At 47.2% G+C, this 24,988-nt stretch overlaps 1 protein-coding gene across 8 annotated transcripts in view; it reads left to right on the top strand.

Annotated features, from left to right (window-relative positions):
• The window catches only part of MACROD2 (mono-ADP ribosylhydrolase 2), an 862,160-nt gene extending 839,910 nt beyond the window's left edge, over positions 1-22,250 (top strand). For all 8 annotated transcript variants that reach the window (XM_027453320.3, XM_072035275.1, XM_027453322.3 and 5 more), the window contains 3 exons: positions 14,187-14,270; positions 20,065-20,133; positions 21,986-22,250. In XM_027453320.3, the coding sequence (XP_027309121.2) occupies positions 14,187-14,270; positions 20,065-20,126 (146 nt within the window). In that variant the 3' untranslated portion in view covers positions 20,127-20,133; positions 21,986-22,250. The remainder of the gene's footprint in view (positions 1-14,186; positions 14,271-20,064; positions 20,134-21,985) is intronic.
• The last annotated feature ends 2,738 nt before the right edge of the window (positions 22,251-24,988 follow it).

Raw genomic sequence — 24,988 nt, 5'->3', positions numbered from 1 at the left:
ATCGCCTAATTCCTAGACTTGTTTGAAACCAGCTCGTGAGCTTTATTTACAGATCAGAGCAGTTGAGATGAAAGGCTGGTTAATTAACAGAAAAATAAAATCGCGTCTTGCTTTGCTTTTGACATGGAGCAGCATTTGTTTCTGCATTGTCACATATGCACTTTTATTATTAATCTCCAAGCTTTAGCTATACAACTGCAAATGAGATTTAAAACAAAACAGCTCCCTCCCTCCCTCCATCCTTCCCTCTCTCCATTCCTATAAAGCACCGGGGAGAGCTGCTTAAACACACGAAGCACAGATTTTGTGGGGGATGTCGGATACCTCAGAGGTACCTGTGGGCAGTTGCCACGTAACTGAATGCAGTGTCTTGTGTTTCACATGGACAGGCAAAGGAGAGCACCCAGCCATCAGATCTTTGCATCACTACAATTAAATGCCTACCAATGTAGCCACTTATATCTAAGCCATTAAGGTGCTGTTAAACTGTAAATCCATGACACTGTCTGTGGATGAGGGAGAAGTGTGGGAGGAGGTTCTTCACAACCATGCAGGATCCCTGCAACTTTCTTCCCAACACTCCCCGTCATGGTGTGCACAAAGTGGGTGTTAACGGGTGTGCGCTGCCCGGAGGAGAGCAGTGCTCTGTCTGAGGCTAGGATGAAATGCTGCTTTTATGCTACTGCAGTTCTTGGCATTTTTAAGGCATCGAGGGAAATAAAATGCAAAGAGTGTGCTCTAAAAGAACGCACGATGTAGCTTTGTGTCATGGGGAAGGCCTGTGACATTGCTACCCCTGTTGGAGTAACTCGGGATGTCATTAAACCAAGAGGAGCTTGATTCCCCGGTGTACTGACGGTGCTATTTACAGACCACGCGGTAATCTTTGAAGTGCTAACTGGCTCTTTTATTAAGAGAGATGGTGTGTTTTTCTTCTGTATTTGTTTTCCCCCAAAAGAAATGTTAGTATTTTTATGATGGCTGCTGCTGCTTACTTGAGATCCTCTGTGTAAAGATAACGAAGGAGTTATGTGACCTGACATTCTCCCTGGGAATGTGCTCAGAATGAAGTGAGCCAGTGGCATTTCCAAATCTGCTTTGAAAGTAGCTGGTTATGTACTTTGTTTATCATAATTGCTAGTATATGCCACTTCTCTGGTATTTTGTACCTTCTCTTAATTGACTGGAAGGGGCAAAATCTTTGGGCAGAGACCCCAGGACATGAAGGACTCAGAATAAAATGCAACATGTGAAGCATGATGTACCTCCAGTGGCACGATGTGGAGACTTAACCACTCCTCCTCCTTTTTGGTGCTTGAGGTCTTTTGAGGCTTAGGTAAGGTTTTGTTTTATTCTGCTTTCACATTTTTGCAAGACTGTTTTCCTCGCTATAACCTAATGTGTGTAAATCTGGGCTAGCTTCTGCTGCATAAATTCCTCTTCAACTCTTAGCATGCAGTGCTTACATCAAGGCCAGCCTTGTCCAATACTCCCAAATTCTGGTAGGTATTGCCAGGCAGAGGATCAGTGGCACTCTGTGCTTAGGACCCTCATAAGATTTTCAACCCGCTCTGGGCAGTCGTGGGCGTGTTTTGTGAATCAAGTCAACCCGTTAAGGTACAAGGGTTATTTGCTCTTGCCCCCAGATACTTGCAACAGCTGGTAACTGAAAGGCTACAGACTTCTAACTTTAAGCATGCTTCATTTAGGGACCAATTGTTGGGGTTTATGGGGGAATAGCAGGGTAACAAAGTAGGACAGATATTGTATCTAGACTTGCTGGGAACTAACAACTGGCTAGGCACAGAGCTGCCTATTCTCTACATGGCCGGTCCTTTAGAGTCTGTGGTATTTAAAATAGATGCAATGGGAAAAGAGCTATCCAAGGGGTTTATTTTATTTCTCTGCCTTTGTTGTCTACATAGAAATGTCCTGCGAATAGTTGCGAAAAGAAGTTGTTGGAGGCTCCTCAGACTGTTTGTCAGGTTGATGGTTTTTAGCGCACTGAAGTGTAGTAAAAAATGGAAACTATAAAGCAATATAACGTGAATTGTCTAGACCTTTAAACCTACTCAGGAAATCAAGATATATATGTATTTTTAAGGAAACTCAATAAACCTTGTTTTTAGGATGGTGAAACTGGCTGTTGACAGGGCTGAACATAAACACAGTTCAAGGCCAGTGACTTAATTCTAGGTGACACCACTCCTAATCCTTTATGGCTGAATCCTTCAGTTTTATCTGTGACTAGGAAAAGGTCTGTCAAGGCTGAAGTCACTTGCACCAGGGGATTAGCAATTTTTGCATTCTTTTGAAAGCTTCAGTAATTCCCATGAAGGTAGCAGACACCGAGGCATTTGTGGAGACCGGGAGGGAGCAGCAATCCTTTACACTGGTGTACAAATTCTTTTGGAGCTGGACCATGAGAAACAGTGCACATCTGAAGCCTCCAGGTCTGACCCTCGTGCCATGTGCTGGCAAAAGCTCTGTGTTGTACTCTCGCTGTGGGTCATCAAGGGGAGGAGAAGAAGGGGAGAAGTTGCTGCTGGGTGACCCACAGGTGGAATCACTATGTCAATGTCTCTCTTTCTTTTTCTTTTTTTTTTTTTTTAAAGCCTGGAATAGTTGAAAGTTGTCTTATAAAAAGGCTTTGGGCATCTGCAAGTTCATGAGCGAAGAAGCTCTTCATAATGAATAAATCATAAAACGTGGTCCAAATCCAGCAATCTGAAGGAGTTTGCCTTGAGGAAATGCTTTTAATGTGTAGATGTCATCCTCCTTTAGTGGGACAATTGTCTGCTGCTATCAGTTGCTAATACAATTATTCTCTTCTGGCTTAATTGGCAGAGGTCTTAATTTTGGCGCTCAGATCACGGGCAGTAGCCTCTAAGTTTTGAGGCACCCCATTGTGGGAGGATGGCATTACGGAAGGGCTGAGGATTACAGTGTGCTAGCCTGGATTTTGGTACTTTAATGATTGTTGTGTCAGAGTATCTTGTAGCAATGGCTGCTGTATTCCAGCTGGACCTCAGGACACCTCGCTGTAAGGAAACTTTGCAGGCCATCAGTTATTTAGGTGGATTTGGGGAGCTGTTACAGACCCGCTCAACAGCGTGAAGGAAAATTAGTCTTATCTTAGTAGACTTGAGAGTCTGACAGTTTTCATGACAGACACCGGTTTTATTAGCAGTTCTGTAAACTCTGCTGTGGGAAGAAGAAGGCAAAAGCCAGTTTGTTAGTTATAATGTCACTGAGCTCTCTACACACAGGTCCTAGAGGTGGCGTCATCTTCAGTGCAGTAGGAATTGACACTGAATTTATGAATCCCCGTTTAGGATGCCAGATAGGCAGCCTGATTTTCAAGAACGCTGAGCACATCCCAAGCATCCTATGAAGTGACACCCTTTGAAGCCAATTGGATCTGCTGGGTGCTTGGAGCTTTTGAAAATCAGGATCTAAACTCCATTTTAAAGTGCTCCTAACTTCAGTCACCTATTTTTGAAAATACTGACCTACGTCTGCCGCTATCTAGAACAATCCCTGTGTTAAAGGAGCGTTTGATGGAGAAAAAGGGATATGATCTCCAGTGCTAAAAGGAAAAATCCTGGCCTATTTGAAAGTATATTCTCTGATAAGAAACATATTCAGACAAAAGTGAAAGGCCCCCCCCCCCCCCCCCCCATTTTCCATAGAGTTTTCTGCAGTCTGTGTATTATGTGGTTTATGGTTTTGGCCTCCAATTTCTATTTGGTGCCTCAAGATATAACTTGGCTTTGAGGAATCTTCAATAATTTGGAGTGTAGGTGAGATTGTTGAGGAAAAACTGTGCCAAAGCTTTCCAAACAAGTCGCTCTAATTTCTACCCAAATAAATTTAAAAAAAAATGCTCTAGTCACGAGCCACCCTTGGCATAACTCTCTATTTGGGTTTGCTTCCTTTTCACACAAGTAAGTCTCTGGTACATGTGAAATCCAGAGATTTCCACTAATTAAGAAAAAGGCAAAAAAAATAACAACTCTGAATGCTGACTTACTGGAGAAAGAGAAAGAAACATTCAGCTTAAAGCAAATAATCAAATAATCCAGATCCCTGTTTTACAAAGCTGAGGTCAGGTGGGAAGTACTCTGGAGCTGTTTGGAGGGGGGAGGATTGTAGTTGTTAGTATTCTTTGCATTACATTATCCAAATGTGAATGTCTCTCTCTGATGTAGCATCCTAGTTAGACCCTAGCATTTATGAACCAAACAAAGGATTAAATGTGAAAAAGTTGAGAAGAAAAATCTGCAGCTCTGTCTTTTTGTAATTCTTCCCGAGAGCTGATATAAATGGAAGACAAATCAAAGGCAACAATAGCGCCGCACATTTTATCTCACACCCTGTGATGCATATTAGTGTTGTTTCCCATTGTGAGCCCGAAAGAACATTTACAATTTTAGAAAACACTGCATAATGGCTTTCCGCAAGGAAGAGAAGCAAGCGTATGGCTGCCAGCACCGACACTTGCTCTGTCCTGGCCTGCAAAATTGTTTTCCTGGAAGCTCTGTAGCAGAAAAAAATTCAAGCCTGGACTTTTGCCTTAAAATTTTCCCCATGCAATAGAGCAGATAGATTTGGTACTCAAAATCCAGTCGATGGCCCTGAAGGACTCCAGGAATACCAAAAACTGATCGCTGTGCGGTGGTGAGCTCCTAAGATGCGGGTGGTAACACCCAGGGCTGGTGATGACTTTTCTGGGTGTTGCTTTGGAGAAATCTTCCTTTTCATTTTGCTTTTTAGTGTTTTGGAAACATTCCTAGTGTTGTGGGAGATGGGCAACCGTCAGGAGGACTGATGCAAGTATTTTGAGTAGCTAACACCAGCTACACTATCGCGGTCTGGCTCTGCACCTCCCTCGCTCACCAGAACATCAGTAGTAAAAGCTGAGCAGAAAAGCATGATTGCCACCACCGAGCTGAAGCAACTGCGGTGGTAACTGGGCTGTTCCTTGAGGCTTGTCTCGGTCTGGGTGTATGTAGCATGCAGTTCCCTCCGGCAGTGCTGCGATTTAGGGACTTTGGCCCCTCTCGTGGTTTACTTCTACGTGTGCTCTGTGTTGAAAGGAGGATGGGGTCATTCACTGCTGGCATGGGGCACCCAGAGCTGAGCCCTGCCCTTGCCCTGGCCTGTCTGTACCCAGCTGAACTCTGAAAGCTGCCGGGCCAGCACCCTGTAGGGAGATGCCAGGTGAGTGCTTCAGCTCTTCTCAGCTGAGCCTCAGCTCTCAGTGGACAAATGTGACCGGGAAATGCCAGTGAGTGGGGTTCCAGCCCTCCTTCCTCTCTGGAGGTAAAACTAAGGCACTTATTTTCTCTTGCCCTCCTACTGAATCTGCTTGCTGGGCTCTATCTTGTTTCAAAATAAGCTGCAGGTATTGCTCAGTTATCTTAAACAGTCCTCTGCTTGAAAGCCAAGCACCACCAAATTCAGCATTTGGTACAACGAATTTATTCAGAATATGAAATGTTTTGATGGGACTATAAACACCCCAAAATGAGAACCGAGTAGACGAGTGCTGAATGGTGCTTCCAATATCACAGCGTGGTTGAGCTGACCAGGAGCTCTCAATTAAAGCGGGGCAGGAACAGCGGGTGCCTCCTTATAGTGCAATTGTGGTAAAATTTTTCTCTTACATTCATCAAGTTATCGGTAGAAATGAAAAATGGCATCTGTGCTTAGGAGCTAATACAGCAATATAGCACTCGCTATACGTTTGTTCTTCCCTCAGTTCCTTTCAAGCTGGCTAGCATTGGCTGGCTTAGCGCTGTAGAGGAGAAAGCCAGGCATTCACTGGAGGATTGGGTGCAGCAATCAGCATTAATGACACCCTCTGACAGTGAAAGCAGCCCGAATCTCCAGCAGCCAGATTTCAGCGATGGCTTTTCTCCATAGGGCACGTGGCGCTTCCCAAGCAGAGTGGGGAGCATCGCCTTCAGGAACACATCCAGCACTGTCATCTGTCACTCAGCTGTCCCCTTTACAGAGGGAAAACCACCCCCAGCCATTTATTTACAAGAAATTTCCTACTGCCCTTGGAAGTAACTATATATGCACGCACACACATACATGGGCAAGTGTGTGTATGCGCATTGCTCAGACATCTGATACGTTTTGGGGAGTCACTGCCTAGGTCCGAAGCAACAGGTCTGACAACAGAAACAGGTGAGGGTCTCAGTAGCAAAATTATGCCTTGACAGCAGATCTGTGTTAATCACCATATAGTTGAAGCTGGCTGTACAGCTTCGGCTGTGAAAGAGTCAGAGCAGAACTCAGTATAAAAAGGAACACACAAAACAGTGTATAGTTCTTTAATTGTTTTTGAAAAAGGATCATTACCAAACATGCGTCTTGGTAGGGGAAAAAGATATGATGAGTATCACCTGTGAGGCCTTTGTTACTGAGTGCTGCCAATTACCACTTCTTTTCCAGCAGATGAGTTTCATATTCTGTTCAGCTCGGTTCTAGGAAGCTAGCAGGTTTATAAAAATGAAAACAGAGTGCTCGGCTGGGACCTGATGAGCCTTTAGAAAAGGAAGTGCTCTTTCTGACTAGCGAGATGTTTCAGCCAGGTGCGATGGATACTCTACTTCTGGTTACCCAGGGTTTTAGTAAGTGGGCTTCTTTGTTCTTTTTTTTTCTTTTTTTTTTTTTTTTTCTTTGCCCTCCCCCTCGCTTTCTCATGCTGGCTGTTGCATCTTTACCTCAGAAAACATTTGCAAATTCCAGCAGGCCTGCGAGGTCCCATCTGGTAACAGGACTTTGAACCTTGCCACCTCTGGCTATTGAGAACATCCCATCCATTTTAAGCTGCAAAAGGCGGGTTGGATAAATTACAGGGAAGAGTCTCCTCTCTCACACGGTATTTTGTTGCTGCCTTTCAGGTGGAACCACACACCCTCCTTATTTACTCTTCCACTGCTCTTCCCTGCCACTTTGAAGCTCATTTTTCACATACTTGGCCGCAGCCTCCTTGAAAAGGAAGCAAACAGTGTTTTCCAGGGCTCCTCTTTGACTCCGCAGTAGTCTCTTTCAGAAGCAGTGCCCCCAGAAATGAATGGTTGCGGTCGTAAGGGTGAGCAGCCCTGGCTACACTTTAAAAGACACTCAGGCAAAGCCTCCTTTTGTCCTGTGCTCGTGGTTCACCCTGTTGTTCTTGCCGTCGTAGCCAGGGTTGGGGACTTTGTAAAAGATGTGGTGGCTTGTCCGAGAGTGTTTTAATGTTTGACGGGGACTTTTGTCTCTTCCAGTTCTCGAGCAACTCTCTATTTGTGTCCTCTCAGGCTCTTACCCTCTGCCTCACCACCCATTCTGTATGATTTCTCTTTCTTGTAATTATCACTTCTGTCCCCTCCCAAAGCCTGCCTAGTTCTGGTACAGCTGCTCAGGCTGAGGATCAATGTGACCTCTTCTGTCGGGGTGGCTCCTGTAGAGGGGAATGGAAAATCTCTGTACCATTTCTGGAATAAACAGCGCCATGTTCTGACAAATCCATCCTGCTTGTGAGATCTGGGACCTCTTTGCTTTCACAGTCTTGCTTTGCTGTAGCTGCATCAGGATTATTTGAAACGTTCAGAAAGCACGGTGAACGTGAGGTGGCAAGGGAGATTGAAAGGGCATGGTGCATGCCGATGGAGAATCCAGCAGCAGCGTGGGCTGTTCAGGTGTTTGTGATGGAGGGGAAAGCAAGGCCTACTGAAGATACCAGGCACCTGGGTCAGCTCTTCAAAATTAAGGATCCGAGCCCTCACCCCAGATTAGTGGCTCAGGGAGGGGTTCAACCTGCTGTGCAAGAGTATCTGGAGACAGACTAGAAGCCTGGCAGTGTGTGTGGTGGGTGGGCAAAGTGTGGTGTGATGGGGATGGATGTGCTGGTATCATTCGGGCAGGCAGTGGTTGCTCAGCAGGCTTGTTCCAATAACCGAGGGAGCAGAAAAATGTTTCCAAATGCCCAAAAGTTGGTTCTCCCCGGTGGAAGCTGAGCCTGGGGAGACCTGGAGGGTTCCTCTGGCTTACGTGAAGAGATCCTCCAGTGCTGCAGTTCCTCACACCATCTTTACCATCAGGGTGCTGGTGATCAGGAACTGAACCCCATAACTCAGGAATTTTGGTAAGTGGTCAGAAGTGGCAGGGGAAATGACAGAATGGGGAAGAAAGGAAAATAATCATTCCTAGAGACCTCTGTGTTTTGAGAATACCTACACTTTTTGTAAGACCTCTGAGCATGCTATCTGCCTCATTTTCAGTCAGGCAAATAGTGCACAAGAGCCTTGAAAGCAGTTTGGGCCAGGTAATCTGGTTTGAATACTACCGGGCAACATTTTAGTTAGGTTAACAGACAGTAGTTGAAGAATGCGATAAAAGCCTCCGGGTGCTCCATTTCTGATATTCCCTGCCATAGGACTCTTCTCTGATGAAAGGTTTCACAGAAAGAGCATCTGGAAAACAGCACTGTGGCCTTTCTGTCAGAGTAAAAACTCAGAAAGGCCTTTTCTTAAAATGACATGCCCTTGCATTCATCAAGGGCCTGCTGCGTGCAGGTTTATCCTGTTGTGGCAGAGAGACAAAGGATACAAAGAGCTCCTGATGGGCATTAGTGATTTTAGAGACGCCCAATTTGTAAGGGTCTTTTGGGCTGTATTGCTGTGAGACAATCCTCCCTGCGCTCCCATTTCCACCATTAGGGAAAAGGAAGCATAAGGAGATTTCCTAAGAGTATGTTTAAGAAAGAACTGGAAGGGGATAGCAATAAGTGGATCTAGGACACTTTTAAGTCGCATTCAAAAAGTTGCAGTTCAGCTTGAGCTGGAAAGAGCAGTGACTGGCAGCAGTGCGATGCCTTTAGGCACAGATGCACGCGCAAACACAGAGGCGACACAATGCACACTGCACTGGAGGGACAGGGAGCCTCACAGCACTGGTTACTCTAGGAGACAAAGCCAAGATGCCAAAAGGGATGATAAATTCTCCCTTTAATGATGAAGGGGCTGTGAATCCTGATAGCCTGCACGTGGCATTAAGAAATGATGCAAAGCTCCTTCCAAAGCCTGGTGAAGCTGGCTTCCCAGCCAGTCGAGATTTCATTTTCATCTCCAGGGTGTCTAATTACCAGGGAGTTCTTTGATCAAGCTAAAATATTCCAGAGGTAACAGATGGAGATGTTTATTGTTTGTGAAGCTGCACTGATCGCACCTCATACTTGACCTGGGCATCGTGGAAGGATGGCGAGGGAGAAACTGTCCTCGATCATCAGCATAACAAAATTAAGATGGGCCACGAGTGCTGTGATTTAGAGCCCTGAGAGCAGCAGGTGGGGGTGGTTTTGCACATAGAGCCATACATGAAGAGATCATAAATCTTTTTTGTGAGAGAATTTGGTCTGGCTGAAAGGGTCACTCGTGCCAGATGGAGGTGGTGAATAGGAGTCAAACCAGGCCCCTTAGTTCCTAAGTGAAACGGCGTTTATGCTACTAAAATACAGCAGTAAACAAAGCCCGTGAAGGCTTGACAGTAACATTAGCAAACGGCTACAGTGAAATGACTGGGAAGAAGGGAAAAACAGCCCTGGCTATTTGCAGAGCAAGAGAAATGGAACCGGTTTTGACAGATCAGACAATGCAGCTCTGGGTCAGAAGAGCTTTGTCTTTCATTTTTGTGGCTGCGGATGAAAAATGGTGCCTTTGCACTGTAGCCAGAGAAATTCAGATTTTAACGAGCCTCTCTTTCTCACTGTCTCCCAATTAGGGGAAGCATATTTACAGCTAAATGCAAAAACAATAAATTGTATTTCATGGCTCTGAATCAGGGAAATCTGGATCGCTCAGAATAGCTACGATGTCGTTTTCACATTATGTAACTACGGAGGTGATTTTTTTCAAGGTATATAACCAGAGCAGAAGCAACTGCTAGGCAAATAATGTAATGAATGTCCCCCGGCTGCAAATCATCCATGGACAGGATAGCATTTTGTTAGAAATCCTGCGGTGTTACCTGAAACCATTGGGCAGAGGTTTTCCAGATGCAACAACTGTGCCGTTTTACTGGAAAAAAAATAGCCTAGCCTTGAACCATTGTGTTATTGGTAACTGTTTTTTCTTCAAGAGTTCAGAACGGTCCTAGGGCAAGGATTTCACACGTGGTTGCAAGACGTCTAGGATGGGGGATTTGTGAAGGTTTAAGTTATCTTGGTGTTGGCTGATTGCACCGGTGCACCTCACTCATGCATGAAATCTCATATTCTGTTTGTCTTAAAGCTCGGCCCTGGCATTAGAAGAGGCTGGGAACTAATTGCAGAAATCCAGCCTCGTGCTTCAAAGCCCATCTGATAAGCCCTTGCTCGGGACCGGCAGGAGGGTGCTGCCAAGGCGCAGCTTGGAGGCTGGGCTCTGCCAAGAGCACCTGATCTCCCCCGCTCCCTCAACAGCTAATGGTGAGAAATAACCCCCCGGGAGCTGGGCAGCTGAGAGCAGAAACCCAATTGCGGCACCTTCCAGGAATGAGATTCATTGATTCTAGAGAGACTGAGGTAGGATTTTGCTTTGAATTACCTGGGAGAGGAGCCTGCTTCTCTCTCCTGATTACAAAGGCACTCCTCAGTATACAGCAAAGCCTTGCTGATGATCGGGCAAAAATGAGTTTTATGGATTGCTCTGCATTATAGCTTCTAAGCCCACGTAGTTGCCCGATTTCATCGCTCGATATAGATATAAGCCTCGTGAGGAGGGAAAAGGAGGAGGGTTATGCTTTTCACTTATCAATTTATCAGGAGTATGGAGAAGCAACAGATATCTGACCTCTGTAGTCAGGTACTTTTAGAATTGATGCTAACAGACCACAAACACATCTTCATTTTAATGTCGTGCATTGAACCTCAACTGGGAGCTGTGCTTCCCAGAGAAAGAGTGGCGGGGTAGCTGGAGCCACGTGGAACCACGGACAGATTGTAACCGTAAAGGAGAAAAAAAAGATGAAATAAGAGCACAGAGATTTCTATCTCCCTAGTAAATATTTATCTTGCGTGTTTAAAAAGGGTGGGAGCCACTCTTACCTGCATCAGAATCCAGTTGTCACCCACGGCTTTGCTAGTTCTGTAGGCAGCCTACAAAGGGCTGGGGCAATGAGCTCTGTCAGGAGCATGATTGGAAATGGTAATTGGAATTGAAAGGGATATCTCCCAGGCTTCTTCTGAGTCCGTAACGCTCAGCTCCCGCTCAGAGACCCAAAATACCTTGCTTGTTTGTGCTCTAACCTGCAGCGATCGAAACCAGTGGGGGGCAGGGGAGGCCTCTGGAATAAATTGGCTGTCAAGGCGGTTCTGGTCTGGTTCAGATTCTGCCGCTTTTGTGAAATAGGCTTGCTTCTGTAAGGTGCTCAGTTTTATGGCACGGCAGGGGAGAAGCTTTGTGGATCATACCCTTTCCACATATGTGTCAGGGTAGAGACTACAGCTACCCCCCACCCACAAGAAGAGCAAGGGAAGAGATGAAGGTTTACGTTAAAAGAGTTTGAAAGTCTTCCCTAAGATCAGCTGGTACAATGTACAAACGTCCTTGCAAAGCTCCCAGTGGTACTCAGTTTTGCTAAGGATTAAAATGTCTTCTGCCTTTTTTGTCCCTGAATGTTGTTTTTCGCTATCGTGTTCTTGCTCACAATATGCAACAATCAACATATGCCATAAAAATCATGATGTGGCCATAATCCAGTCCCCAAAGGGGTGGGAATTCAACTACTTGGTCTCGGGAGGAAGGGGAAAACACAGATCAAGCCACTAGTGTTCTTCTGACAACGTTCGTGGCCCTGAACCTTGTGAAAGGTCATCTGGCCGATCTGCTGCTGCTGTTGTAGCCCCCTTCCTGGCCTCAGCTTTTGGTATTGAGGGCCCTCAATGCCTTCCACTCCCTGCACCAGCAGCCCCAATTAGCACACACGTGCACGTGCACACCCAAACACGCACATGCGTGCTCAAGGTGTCGGGGCTTTAATTAGGCTCTGTCCTCAGCTAGCATCATGCCAATAATCCTTTGCACCTGTCAGCTGCATGAGAGGTTTCTGAAATTGAAAGCAAGAAACCTTTTGGCAGCGCAGGGCAGCCAGGCATGCCGGCTAGTTAATGGGAGATCTTGGGATAGGGCTGGGGAGCTCCGTGCAGGCGTCTTCAGAAGCTGCCAGCCGCCACGGTATCTCTAGCTGTTAGAGGAGCTGGGAGCCCAGACACAACCTGTCACATCACATCTGCTTTATTTGGTTAATAGACGGTGTTTGAGAGGAGGCAAAGCCTGATTCAGAGGCATCAGCTGCCAGTCGGAGTGCGCTGGTGCTGAGCGAGAAGCCCGGATCCCCACAGGAGACATCTGAGCGTCCTGGTGGGAAACGCTGCATTCGGCACGGGCTGCACTGGTGGCGGGGCAGTAATTTTCCCCAAACGTTGTTTTGCGTACAGCTATTTCCCCAAGCTAATCAAAAAGGAGCACAAATGAGATCTTTCAGAGTAGCTTCCTCAAAAAGGAGTGCTTTGATGGCTGCCCAGATTTCGTGGTGAGTTTGCTCAAAGGAATCAGGCAGATTTCAAGTGTTACCATCCTTGTGCTTGGCAAATTCCTGGTGTGTGCATACGCACTTCCACGGTGGAGTGACATGGGCTTACCCTCTGTACGAGCAAAGAAGAGCGATGGGCTTCTTGTTGTGTGAGAAGCCTCAGGAGAAAACCAAGCTCGTTCTCCTCAGTTCCCGGGAGGAGCATCAGGGATCTGACGTGCGCGTGAAGTGGCCATCACCGGCATTCGCTGACGTGCCAAGTTCACCATCGCAGGCATTTTCAGGCATTTTGTGTGTCTGTGCAGGGCGGTGACTTACACCAGTGAGGAAGAGGTGAAACTGGTGGTATGACGACCCACCAAAGGGCTTCTGCCATACAACTAAGATCTACTGAAAGGATGAGTGACATCTCTCCGACTGTAAAGTCATCCATCGCCCTTTCCCCCACATTCACTGAAACGGTGAACCAAGCTTTCTAGTGGCTGCTTTTTGTTGGTTTCTGTATTTGCTGGCTCTTTGTTTCAGCATTTTCATGCTTAATAGAACTTCAGGAGCATGCTGGAAGTTGCCTGTGAGAGCCTTGCTGTCACAGGGAGCGTGGGGGAGGCTACCGGCTCCATCAAGGTGTGTCGGCTTGCAGGTACATCAGAAGGAAAACTTCAGTGGTAAATATGTGTTTAGGGACAAAACAAACAAACAAAAATACAAAACCAAAACAAAATACAGTAGAACTGTATAGGAAAGGGACAGACTTTGAATGTGGGACTTTGTTTTATATCTGTTACTGAGGTGGTAAATGGTTTGTGCTCAAAAGGAAAGCGTTTATGAAACATTCCAGTCCTTGCTACGCTTGGCTGTCTCGTAAGAGCAGCCTGAACGGCTCGATTGCTAAGCAACCAGCAGCTTGACATCCTGGCGTTGAACCACGGGATAGGTGCAACAGGCTTACGGTGGCTGCAAAAGTCAAGAAGCACCCTGGTGGAAATCAACGAAAAACAGGCTTCTGAGTGCTCTGAATAGCAGAGCATGAGGAGAACTGTGTATGAAACTGCAAAAAACATTTTTTTTTTCCCTTCATTTCAAATATTGTTAGGAGATTGAATCTAAGTTTCCAGGTAAGCCTGAGGCAGAAGAGATAAAAATGTTGAGTTTCAGCAATAAAATGCATTTTCCTACATTCAAATTCTATTTTGCATCTGACCACCAGTGTATTTGAACTCTCACAGTATCCATTTTTATTCTGCTGGCTAGAGAAACTTGAGTGTGATTAGGTCCCCATCACATATAGCTGTTTATGAGCAAAGAGCTCCTTTGAAAATGATGAGGGAAAGGATGGCGGGGAGGCAGAAGCCCGCACTGTGATGGGGTTTGCTGTTTAGGAATGGGTGCAGACAACTGCAAATATTCGATCAATTATTTTCAAACCATGTTCCTCCCCCTATATCCTCTGCCCTTTTCCTTAACAGCTGCCTCAATGCAGCAGTAGAGTCTGCAAAGATAAGAGCATGCCGGGAGAGAGAGAGAGAAAGAAAAAAAAAATACGCACACACTTGGCGAAGGTGAGAATTATTTTATTATGCACTTAAGTATAATATTTTCTCCTTTGGCTTGTCTTACAGGGATGCAAGAGGAGGAGGAAACTTCTGCAGAGCCAATGAAAGTTGAACTCACATGCGAAGCAGCAGAAGCTTCAAGTAATGATGGTAAGTTGTTCTAATAGTTTAGTTGTCCTAAAGTGAATATGTAGCATAGTTTTCTAGCATTTGTCTGTACATTTCTCCTCAAAATAAGAGGTTTACAATGCCTTCCACCGAGTCCTCTGGGAGCTTATGTGATGTCTACTGTCACCTGTTAAGAGACTTATGCAAGTTCATGCAATGATGCCAGTTAGGTCTCTGATGTCTGGAGCCGTGTTCCGAGTGTCCCATCAAGATACAGCAGAGTATGTTTCTCATGAAACGGAGTCCCTGGGACTTCTTGGAAGTCTGGTGGAAGTACCTTTCGGTGCCATACTCCCACCTTGCTAATTGACTCTGTTTATCCGGTCAGTTGGTATATTCAATCTGCCTGCCTTGTAACTCAACGGTAGTTTAGGCCTGCAAGAATTTTGTTTCACAGGTTGTTTTGGCCAGGATGTATCTGGTTTTGGAGAGCAGTCAGAAAGGAATAGTTCTGAAAATTTCTGAGCTAGTGTCTCTCTCTGTCAAGGGGGTAGGAGTGTGAACTCATGTGCTGACCTCTAATAGGCATCAGGCTCCATCCAGCTCTGAGCTGACTTCCTTTCTCTTCTTCCTTGGAGTCCTAGCGTAGCTTGGGCTGGTAGAAAAGAGAAGTTCTCTCCCTAGAGCATGTACTGCTAACAGTACTATGACGATTTTGTCATAGAACCCAGCAGTGGTTCTGCTTGGATTTATGAACATTAGCAGCCTGAGTCTCCCGACTTGGAGCTTGATGAAGTTGTTCTGGTTGACACCTTCAGTAAGCGGGTGACCTAGCTGCCTGGCTGAGTACCGGGACCCTGCTCCAGCCCATCGGCATGTAAACAAGAAAAAGGCCTTCTGTGCTCTTTCTGGACGGGATCAAGGCCCCAGTGCTTAGACTTTGGTGAGGCCAAAAATTTACCACCCTCATAGATGCACTCCTATAGCTGAACAGAACTACATCAGGAACTCTTTGGGTGCTCTTTGTGGACTCCAAAAAGCAGTGTTCTCAGAATTGGGCTTTCCAGTCACCATCTTCTTAGTTATCCCAGAGTAGTCCCCTGTCTGTAGTGAAGACTGATTCCAAATCCACCCTTGAAACTCTTTGGCATTTACGTAATAACAATTCAAAGTGTACTTTTTTAGATCTCCAAGTTAGAAATACGACTATAAGAATGTGATAGCGATTATGCAAAGAACTGAATGCTGATTTCCTTTCTCTGCTGTCAGATCATGCTGCAGCATTTGAACTGGTGGCCGATGCTGATACTGGCTGTAGAGGAGCTTTTGCGATTTTAGAGAATGGAAGCATGCCTAATGGGTTTTGTTGCATTTGTTTTGTAAATAGTGGAGATTATGCTTTCGATAGTAAGCGTGCCAAATAAAGCCAAAACAGCCTTCTCTCCTCATCCCCCCATAACAGACCTGCCAAAAAATCTGTAGTCGCGTTATGTTGCTTTAATTTCTGATCCCTGGAGTGGCATGAGCTACTTACAGAAAACAAATTCAGATTTATCAGAGGAGTGTCTGTAGGAATTTCCCACTGGAAAGAGGAGCGATGGCACAGCTATCGTGATGCACGCTGCAGTGCAGCACAGTGGGGTCAGCAGATGGCTTCTGAAGTGCCGATCTTTGTAGGTTTCTTTGTTTCCATTCTCGCTCATCTCATAAGGTCTTCTACACATAGCTCATCCTGTAACTTTTCTGCAAACTTCCTGTTACATGAAATGATGGGAAAAGTGTGTTTACTCAAGCTGCAGAAAAGTACTCTGCTCTCAAGGGAAGCCTTCACTCCTCCACAACTTAACTTGCTCTCGGGATGGTAAACAGAAGGTTGTTTTTCATGTGGTCATACAGTACACATTCAAAAAACTATTGCGTGGTAAAAATAAAAAATAAAAAAAAATGGAGGAAAGATCTAACTCCTCATGCTTTATCTGAAGCGTCAAGTTTCACTGTAAAAGCCCCCACATTTATAAATGGACAGGGAACATTTACAAAACCTAGTAAGTTTCCCTTTGACAGTTTTCGTTATGTAAACTGCCTGTTTTTTCTCTGGACCCTTTCTATCGGAGCTCATCGCTCCACAGCTGAAAGCCCAAGAGCAAATCACCAGGTGCCCCCTGGCAGCCCAGCTCTGTTTTTCAATCCCATGTTCCGTGTCACAGGACAAAGCACTCCATAGATGCAGCGTTTAGAGAGATTAGCTAGATCTCAGCGTTGGTCCACCTAGCGAGCAGGGATGTAATGTAATGTGGCGATATATTTCAGAAATTCCTGGTCTCAGAAAGTTGGCTGTGATTGTCCATTGGGAAAGCTGCCTGATGGGCCAGGGCCGGGGGTGCACGTCAGCCTGAGTGGGCACAGAGAGACAGGGATGCAGGGCCCTGTTGCCAACGTACAGGTTGCTGTCGGCAACCGCAGCAAAGATCCCTGGTAATTAAATTTCTTGTACCCAGGACAGAGTTGCCAGTTAGTATTTTTAACAACGACAAAACCCACCATTGGCGATGGGTTTCCCAGGTGGTGTTTCTCTGTGAATGGGCAATTTTTTCTCTTCCACCAGAGCTGTGAAGATTACTAAGGTAGCTGTTAATTTCCAGCTGCTATTAGGTGGCTCGAGCTCTTCACTCCTTTAATAATGGAGTTCCTTGCTTGCCTTTTTTATCCTGAGCCTGCGGAGCGCTGCGTCTTGACTTGCTGACACAATAGGAGAAAAGAAAATGAGGCAGTGAGCTCAAAAGAGGCGTTAAACCCAAAACTTGAGCTTGTTTCTTAAGCCGCCATGAGCCGATGAGCTCGGCACCAGCACCCCGACCTTCCGTGGCTGACAGGAGCGATACAAAATCAAGAGCTCAGCAGCTAACGCCGCCACGCGTTTCTGTTGTAGATGCAGTACCCAAGGAAAAGGTAACCACCGAGTAAACAGGTGCACAGCTTTCATCGCGGCACAGCGGGTTCAATTCAAAATAGGTAATTTGCTTTCCTGAGCAGTCGGGAGTTACAGCTGAACGTGCTATCGCAGAGCTATATAGGTGGAAAGGGAAACATTGTTTAGGAAGCAGCTGAAGAAAGAGGTTATGTTTGCAAGAGTCTGACAGAGCTCCTATTTAAATCAACACAATCATACTTTTTGTCCTCTGCTGCCTGGGTCTACAGGGTAATATCCTCTGGGGGGAAACAGGCTGTCTCTCCTGGATGACTCTATGCTTAGTTTTCCAGTCTCCCATTTACCTGTCTCCTCTGCTTAGATGCTGCGCTGTGATGCCCAGCTACCTGACCTTTAAGCACGTAGTTGTCCCACAGGGTAGAGGCGGGATGCTGCAAAAGCACATCCACCCCTTCAGCTGCCGGGCTCTGGCGAGTGCAAGCCATGTGCCAGGGTATTTTATTGTCCTCTTGCGGGGAGCTTGCTTGCTTTTGAGGGGAAGCCATTCCCCAGGCTTCGCTTGAGAGCTGTTAAGCAGCTTGATGGATGGAGGGAGGAAAAGCAGACAGGCCCTCCCCTGCAGGCAAGAATTGAATCAGAGAACGGATAGGAGGAGTGCAGAGAGATGTCCGTTTCCATCACACGGAAATGTCTGCTCCTGCTGTAGCAAGCCCTGCACACAGGTGTGGAAGGGGCAGGTAAAACTGAGTGTAGGTGGTGGGCAGCCTCCTGGAGCTGGAGCACCTGGCTGAGCTGGTGGCCGTTGTAGCACATCACTGTCGGCACAGAAGACTGTTGACATGAGGTGGTGTTTAGCACCTCTAAAAATGTTGGGGAAGCAGTAAGAAGGGCACTGTGGGCTTGTGACGTGATTGAGCGTAGTGCGCCGGGGCTAACCTGCCGGGAGGCAGCGTGGGTGGCAAGTCACAGCCCTTCATACCCAGTGGCGGTCCTTCCATCTGCCCTCAGGGCAGGCTCTTCACGGCTCTGTTGTTTTTGGCCTAACCATAAAGGATTATGTTGGAAGCATCGTAGTCACGTATCTAGCCTTCAGTTAGATCTTCCTGTCCCTATTGGCGTTCGTGTGGGGAGCTGGGTTCAGTCAGTGACGTGGAAAGAAAAGCTGATAGAGAAACATGTTGGCAGTAAGGCACCGGTGAGTGCACACGCTGGTTTCTTTCAGGACTGGCCTTATGGGATGCCCAGGTGTGGTTTCTGTCATGGAACAGTGGGACTCAGTGCTTCCTCCTGCCCTCCCACTGGCTGTAGGTGTCAGGGCTTCTCCAGGGCTCCACTGGGCATTTGTGTCACCCTCAGAGAGGTCCTGAGCGGTTTCCGACTCACCAACGTCAATGCAATGTGCTGTCTGCGGCAGTGGGGCCAGCTGCTCATCCCTGTAGAATGGGAAAGGGTGGGAAGGAGGCGTGCTCGTTCAGCATGCCAGCAGAGCTTTGCCTCGGGTTGCAAAGGAAGCTTGTGTTTTGAGAAAGATCTTGGAGAAACATGAGCAAAGCCTGATGGCACTATCAGAAAACCAAGCCGGAGAAACCAGCCAACTTAATAAGGCTGAGAAAGGCATCGGTGTGCAGCAGCCTTCCCGTAAGGATTTTTTATTAAGTATCTGGCCTTTGCCATGCAGACACATAGGAGGAACGCGACCTCGTTCGATGCGATGTGTGGCAGAGCTCCGCAATCTGGAGCGGATGCTTTCCTTGTTATTCTCTCCATCCATCCAGGAAGCCGTTACGGGATATGTTCTGCGTACGGATAATGAATAATTTACAAGTAATCCATCAAAGTCCTAACAGGTGTGTTGATATGATATCAGTTTGGGAAGAGGTCATACCGCCTGGCTGGAAGTAGCTCCTAACTGTTGGCCCTTTGCTTCCCCTTGCCTCCTCTTAGTTTCCGAATCTTCTATTCAGGTGTGAGGGTTTTCCCTGACCCCCACATCAAACGACTCGTAATCCACAGCTGAGGCCACATCATCAAGCAAAGTTAAAAACAGAAAACAACAGCAAATGACCTTGATTGAGTTCATTCCAGAACAAATACCAAATGTTCCTTCTGAAAATGCACGTGCTGAAGGAGCCCTCTTGTACGTGTATGTAGCCTAGCGAGGACCGATCTGACATGCCAGATCATGTAGATGTTGTTTTGGACAAAGATTGTACTGAAATTGACTTAAGCCTTCTCACATTTCAGTACTTCTATACGGAAATAGAAGGTTGTCTGTGTAAACTGTTCGTAGGCGAGTAAATGAGTATGTGTAGGAAGATGATGCGGTTGCCCCTGTCTGCTCTCCCAGGCTCCTGCTGTCTGCAGTTCAAGAACAGCCGGAGGCAGAGGCAGCTTCTCTGTAATTAGAGATGGATCCACATCTGGCCCACGGCGTGGTCCGCATCCCGCTGGGGACGTTGTCAAAAGCCCGCGGACATTCAAATCAAAGGCTTTGCTATCTCGGCCGAAGGCTCCACACAGGGAATCCTTCTTTTTTGCTCCTTGTGCAGGGGAGCTGAGGGATCCGCAGGCCTCGTTAGCATGGCCGATGTGAAAAATCTCCCTCTCAGATGCCAAAGAAACAATCGCGCATCTGTACAACCCCCTTGCTGCAGCACGGTGACATGGCAGCAGCGACAGGCAAGGGTTGAGTCTGCATTTCCTGGCAAAACTCTAAATTGCCCTTTGGAGGGTCCTGTGTCTCTGTCGGTGGCCTGCAGAGACCAAGGAGGGTCAGTAAGCTCTTGAGCTGGGCACCTCCACTAGGTGCCGGAGTGAAACTTCGGGCTAGGAGGGGTTATTATGCAATGGGATAAACTGAATGGGTATGGTGGCTAGCGTGTGACAACTGTCCTGTTTTGTTTTCAGCTGAAATGAGTAGCCAAGGTGAGAGCAAGAAGGATCCCACAGAAAGCGTGCCAGAAGCGTAACCAACAGGTAAGGTGTTTACTGCTGTTTTCCCCCCAGCTTTCCATTCCAGTTCTACTTGAACACTTGCTCAGCAAATGACCACAATTTAAGTTAGAGCTCACCAAAAAAGAAAAATGAAAAGGAAGATGGTGCTCCAAAGGAAAGAATTTGGCTCACAGGGCTTCTCGTGCACAAAAAGATAAAAATAGCTAGTAGGTTGGATTTGTCAAGTAGATATCATAGTAGCATTCTGCAGCGGTAATGGATTTTGACAGTGCCTGGTCCTAGACTGTTGGAAGGCGGGACAGCACGGAGAAGAGTAAGCGAGCAAATGGTTGTTGGCATCGCTGAGGAAAAGGACAGGCAGCCTATACTGGCTGGTACAGAGTCCAGTTGCGTACAGTCTGTGTTCTGGGAAGAACAGGTTCATGTCACGAGGGCTTTATTGCCCTCAGCTCTGCGATGCTTCACGTGGCTTGTAGCTGTGCTGCTGTAAAAACGAGGCCAAGGTAGCAAGCTGCTCTCTGGAGCCATGCAGATTCTTGAAGCTCTGCTGTTTTATGCACTGAATGACGGGTGGGTGCTAGCACAAGAGCATGCTACAGTGGTTATCACCGCCCTGAGATTTGTCACGGGTGTAAATGGCCTCGCCCTTAAGTAAAAAAGAGCTGTGAGGGCACATCTCACTGTTCAAGTCCCAGGTGCACCCTCAACTACCAGAAGCGGTTGCGATTTCTCTCTCAAAATTAAAATTTCCAAGTGTTCATACACAACCCTACCTCAGTGCAGGGTAACGGCGAGCTGCCGAAGTCGTATACAATGAGGTGTGTTATTTATGTTCGGAATAGGATTTCATGTAGCTCAGGACCTGATATAGAAGCTTTGCTACAATGGCAGCCGTCTCAGTGAGATTTGAAATAGAAGGCCTTATTAGCGAGCCTACCCCCTTGTCCTTGTCAGCGTTTTGACAGCGTGCCACCGTACCGCCAGAGCGAGAAATGCAGCCGACGGGGTCGCTGTGGAAACGTTCAGAGGCAAAACGAGAAGGCGCACTCACAATTAAAATACAGCTTCTGCAGCTCTTCCTTCCCCCTTCCTGAGCCTCTGTTTGCATGGTCTGTTAGGGACAAGGACAAGAAACCAATGAAATCTTCACTGTTAAAAATGCATTGAAAGGGTAATACCCTTGCATTGACTGAAGAAAAAAGTATCTTCTGGTTTTTGTTAGAGAGCTGGTGATGAGGAAGCAGGGGAGAGGAAAGTAAAGAAAGGGTACTCTGGAGCAGGAAAAGTCACTCTGCACACAGCCCAGGAAAAACAGGCAGGTTTCCTTCTCGAAAAAGGCAGCAAACAGCAGATGGGCAATGGCTCGTGTGGACCAAAGAAAAGCCTCACTGACGCTTTCTGCCTCATCCTCGTGGAGGCAAATTATTGCCTTGAACTCACAAGGGAATAAATGTGGATGGCAGGAGGAGGCCCCAGTTCCCCAAATAATACCAGGACTGAACTCTGGCACAGGAATCAGAAGGTCAGCCAAGCCCAGCCAGCAAGCTGGTGTGATACGCTGCAAGCGAAGGAGGGGACATATTCTGGCAGGTCATGGAATAGATGCAGGCTACAGACCGTAGGTCACAGTACTGCCAAAACAGGCACCAAGCTGGCTGGGTCTCCCTTGGTGGGAGAGAGAGGAGCTGTGCCAACCAAAGATGCTGCAGAGGGAACTGTAGTTGTTAGGTACATGTATATACTGCATACTCTGTACATGGTGGATAGCAGAATGCTAGGCTGCCGCGCTAGAAAGATGAGATGTGGGTCCCATGCAGCCTTGCTAACTGATGCCTTTTTTCTTTCTTTCTCTATTGTCTGCTGTGATGAACAGGAAGGATGCAGGAGATGAGAGACCAGACAAAACCCGAAGGGCAGGCGCTGACACCCTACGGCATCGTCCTTGGCAGAAAAGAGCACGCGGAGGTGCTCCGCGGGTTGGGAGGGAGGGAGCTTTGGGGAAGTGACTCTGCTTTAATTTCTCTTTGTCCTTCATCGCGTTTTGTTCTGTAAACCTGTTGGAAAGAAACACAACTTCCCAGGTCTAACGCTGTTTTGCAACTATCCCTGCAATTACAACAGTTTCTTCTGAACAACAAGTCCCTGTGTCGTACTGGGTCTCTTTTCCTCTTCCATCATTTCGTTGGCCTGTCTCCAGGCCCAGTCCTTTTCTAGTATCCTTATCTTCTGTCCTGGTTGTGATACCCTCTACAGGTGATGTTGTGTGTCTATTTCTGCCCTGCCCCACCCCTTTTATTAAACCAATCCCTAGGATACAAATGGAGGTTTACTTTGAGAACACAGACCGCTGCAGTGTGATCATCCCCAGGCACCGATAAAAAGAACCCTCCCCATGCTAGGGATCAGAAAGACGGGCCGCTCCCAAATCTGTCAAATACCGACAGGGACAGCCCTGTGTGTTGCCCACCTCCAGGCTTCTCAGCTCCTGGCACCTTCTGCCCAGGCTGAGCACTTGGTGGCTCCAAACCCTGCCCACTACAAGAGGTGCTGGCTGGATGCAGAGTGCGTGCCTGGGGCTGAGCTCACACACGAACTCTATCATCTCATTGACCCAAAGCCTCAGGATTTCCCCTGACCCTGCTGCTTGCCAGCCCGGAGAAGGTCTCTCTGGTGAGATAACAATGAACCATGACCAGCTACCACACAGCTGGCCCTTCTGTGGTTCTCACAATGGAATAACACGTGGGGCTCGAACAGTCAGCACCTGACTGCTTCCCAGGTAAGTCTGCACTCCTCCAAATCCACAGCCTGTAAGTGCCGTCTTTGGGTAGGGGGAGGCAACAGATCTTTCCCAGAGCCTGTGAGTGAAGGAGGAGGACAGGTTCTCTGCACTCAGAACACCTTTAAATAGGGCATCTGGCTTTAACAGCTTCACACGTATCTTGCATGAGCCCTGGTTACATTTTGTACTGCATATGCATGCCTTTAAAAAAAAATAATTAAAAAAAAAAGAAAAGGCACCATCCAAATAGATATTTGGATAAGGACATCTCCCCACCAATGTCAATTGCTTTGTTAGTGAATGTCACATGGAAATTTGTAGAAAAGGAATAAAAGGGTTTTGTGTCATGCCCTCAACTACGCCATCACTGGAATGGGCGGACAAAATGCACGATGGAAGGAGGAGTGCTCTTCCCTCGGCACAGCCATTTGTTTCAGGACACACTGAACAGTTTTCAGGTGTTGCGGAAAGTGGGGCAGAGGCTTTTTCTCTTTCCATCAACCAGGCATAGGCGAAGATGTGTGCAGGTCCCCTCTTATGACAAGGCCAAGATTTCTATCATCAATCGGTGCATTCAGGGGTTTGTCTCTGTGTGCCAAATACCTTCTGGAGAAGGGCTAATTCACTGAAGTTCGGCCTTACATTTTTGAAAGGAAAGGAAGAAGGATTCAGATCTCCTGTGAAGAGTGAGTAACTTTCATCCCTCCCCTTTTTGCATAACATGAGGATGAGAGGAATGCCTCTGCTGTCATAGGTGGCAAAGAAGGCTGCAATGAGGTGGCTTTGCCCAGGCTGCTCGGAGCAGGTAAGGTGGAGAGGAAAGGACAGGAGGACAAGGTACACCTGATTGTAGGCCTGTAGTCTGTGGCTGGGTTGCCGCCTCCCTCAGGAACACATTTTGGGGAAGCTGTGCCTTGAGGCAAGCCAATGTCCCTGGGTTGGTATAACAGGGGTCACTCTTAGTCAGCAAAGGTGAAGGTGTGGGTGCCCCGGTCCTGCTTGGCCCCTTAGTGACTTCCCAGGGCAAAGTGCGTGTGGGGAGGATGTCTGTAAGTTCCGTGCAGACCCCCACCCTTCTTCAGAGGCATGGTGCCTGCTGTGCATTGGTTTTAGTCCCAGACCACACCCAACCTTCATAAATGTTTTTCTCTCTTAAGGTGAGATTTATTTTTTTTTTCTCCTCTAAGTAAAAGTGATGCTGAAATAGTCTAGGTTCTTACTCCATCTGAATTATCAGCAACCCCTGTGACGAAGGGGAAATGACTTTTCATTGCTTTGGAATTCACTGATAAAACCTTTTCCACAATGAATTCCCCCAACCCCCTCTTTTTTTGTGCAGGGGGAGTTGTCATCACAAGAGAGCAGCTGAGCAGGGCAGGGGCCCAGGTCTGGGGTGGGGGGCCGGCATCCCATGTAGACAAGGCAATGAAGCATCATCACCCTGGGCACTGCAGATGAGTGTAGCCTCAAGTCCAGTTGAGCACCCAAGAAGCCGAGGAGGGCTCCTGTGGGATCAGAGCCCGAGGTGGCCCTAAGGGCTCTCTTACACTGATAGGACTTGGGGTCTATGGGGAGGGTTGGAGTGAGGCCTACCACTCTGCTCCCTGCCATCCCCCAGTGCCAGGGTGTGTGCTCTGAAGGGTGCAGGAGATGAGCAGAGGGGGAAGGTGCACTTGTGGTGAAGAGAGAGATAAACCTTGTGGGGTCTGCAGGGGGAGAAGGGGAGGTCGAAGGAGTGAGGCCCTGTTGTTGCCTCAGCCCTTAGCTGAGTCAGTACCTGCAGCCTCATCCTGGCTGTAGCCTGTAGCACTCTGACATGCCCCTGTTCAGCCCTGTGCTCAGCCCATGCTCATACCCTCTAGCTACTTCCTCACCTACCCATTTCCAGCCTCGTGTGGTCAGCTTCACAGGCAGCTGGCTTGGAAACGCCTGTGTCTTACCTGGGCTTCACCCTGGGGTGCTGCCTTCTCAGCCAGGTAAATGCTGTGCCACGCATTAACTGCTGTAACTCTAGGTTTACATAAAAATAAAATACTGAAAATAAAACGTGAATAGGAACCCAAAATCTGAATAGAAACCACACATAAATACAGC

Source organism: Anas platyrhynchos, chromosome 3, assembly GCF_047663525.1.
Source record: "Anas platyrhynchos isolate ZD024472 breed Pekin duck chromosome 3, IASCAAS_PekinDuck_T2T, whole genome shotgun sequence".
NCBI classification, from domain to species: Eukaryota; Metazoa; Chordata; class Aves; order Anseriformes; family Anatidae; genus Anas; species Anas platyrhynchos.
Note: the sequence above shows the minus strand (reverse complement) of the source record. Positions and strands in the feature narration are given on the sequence as shown.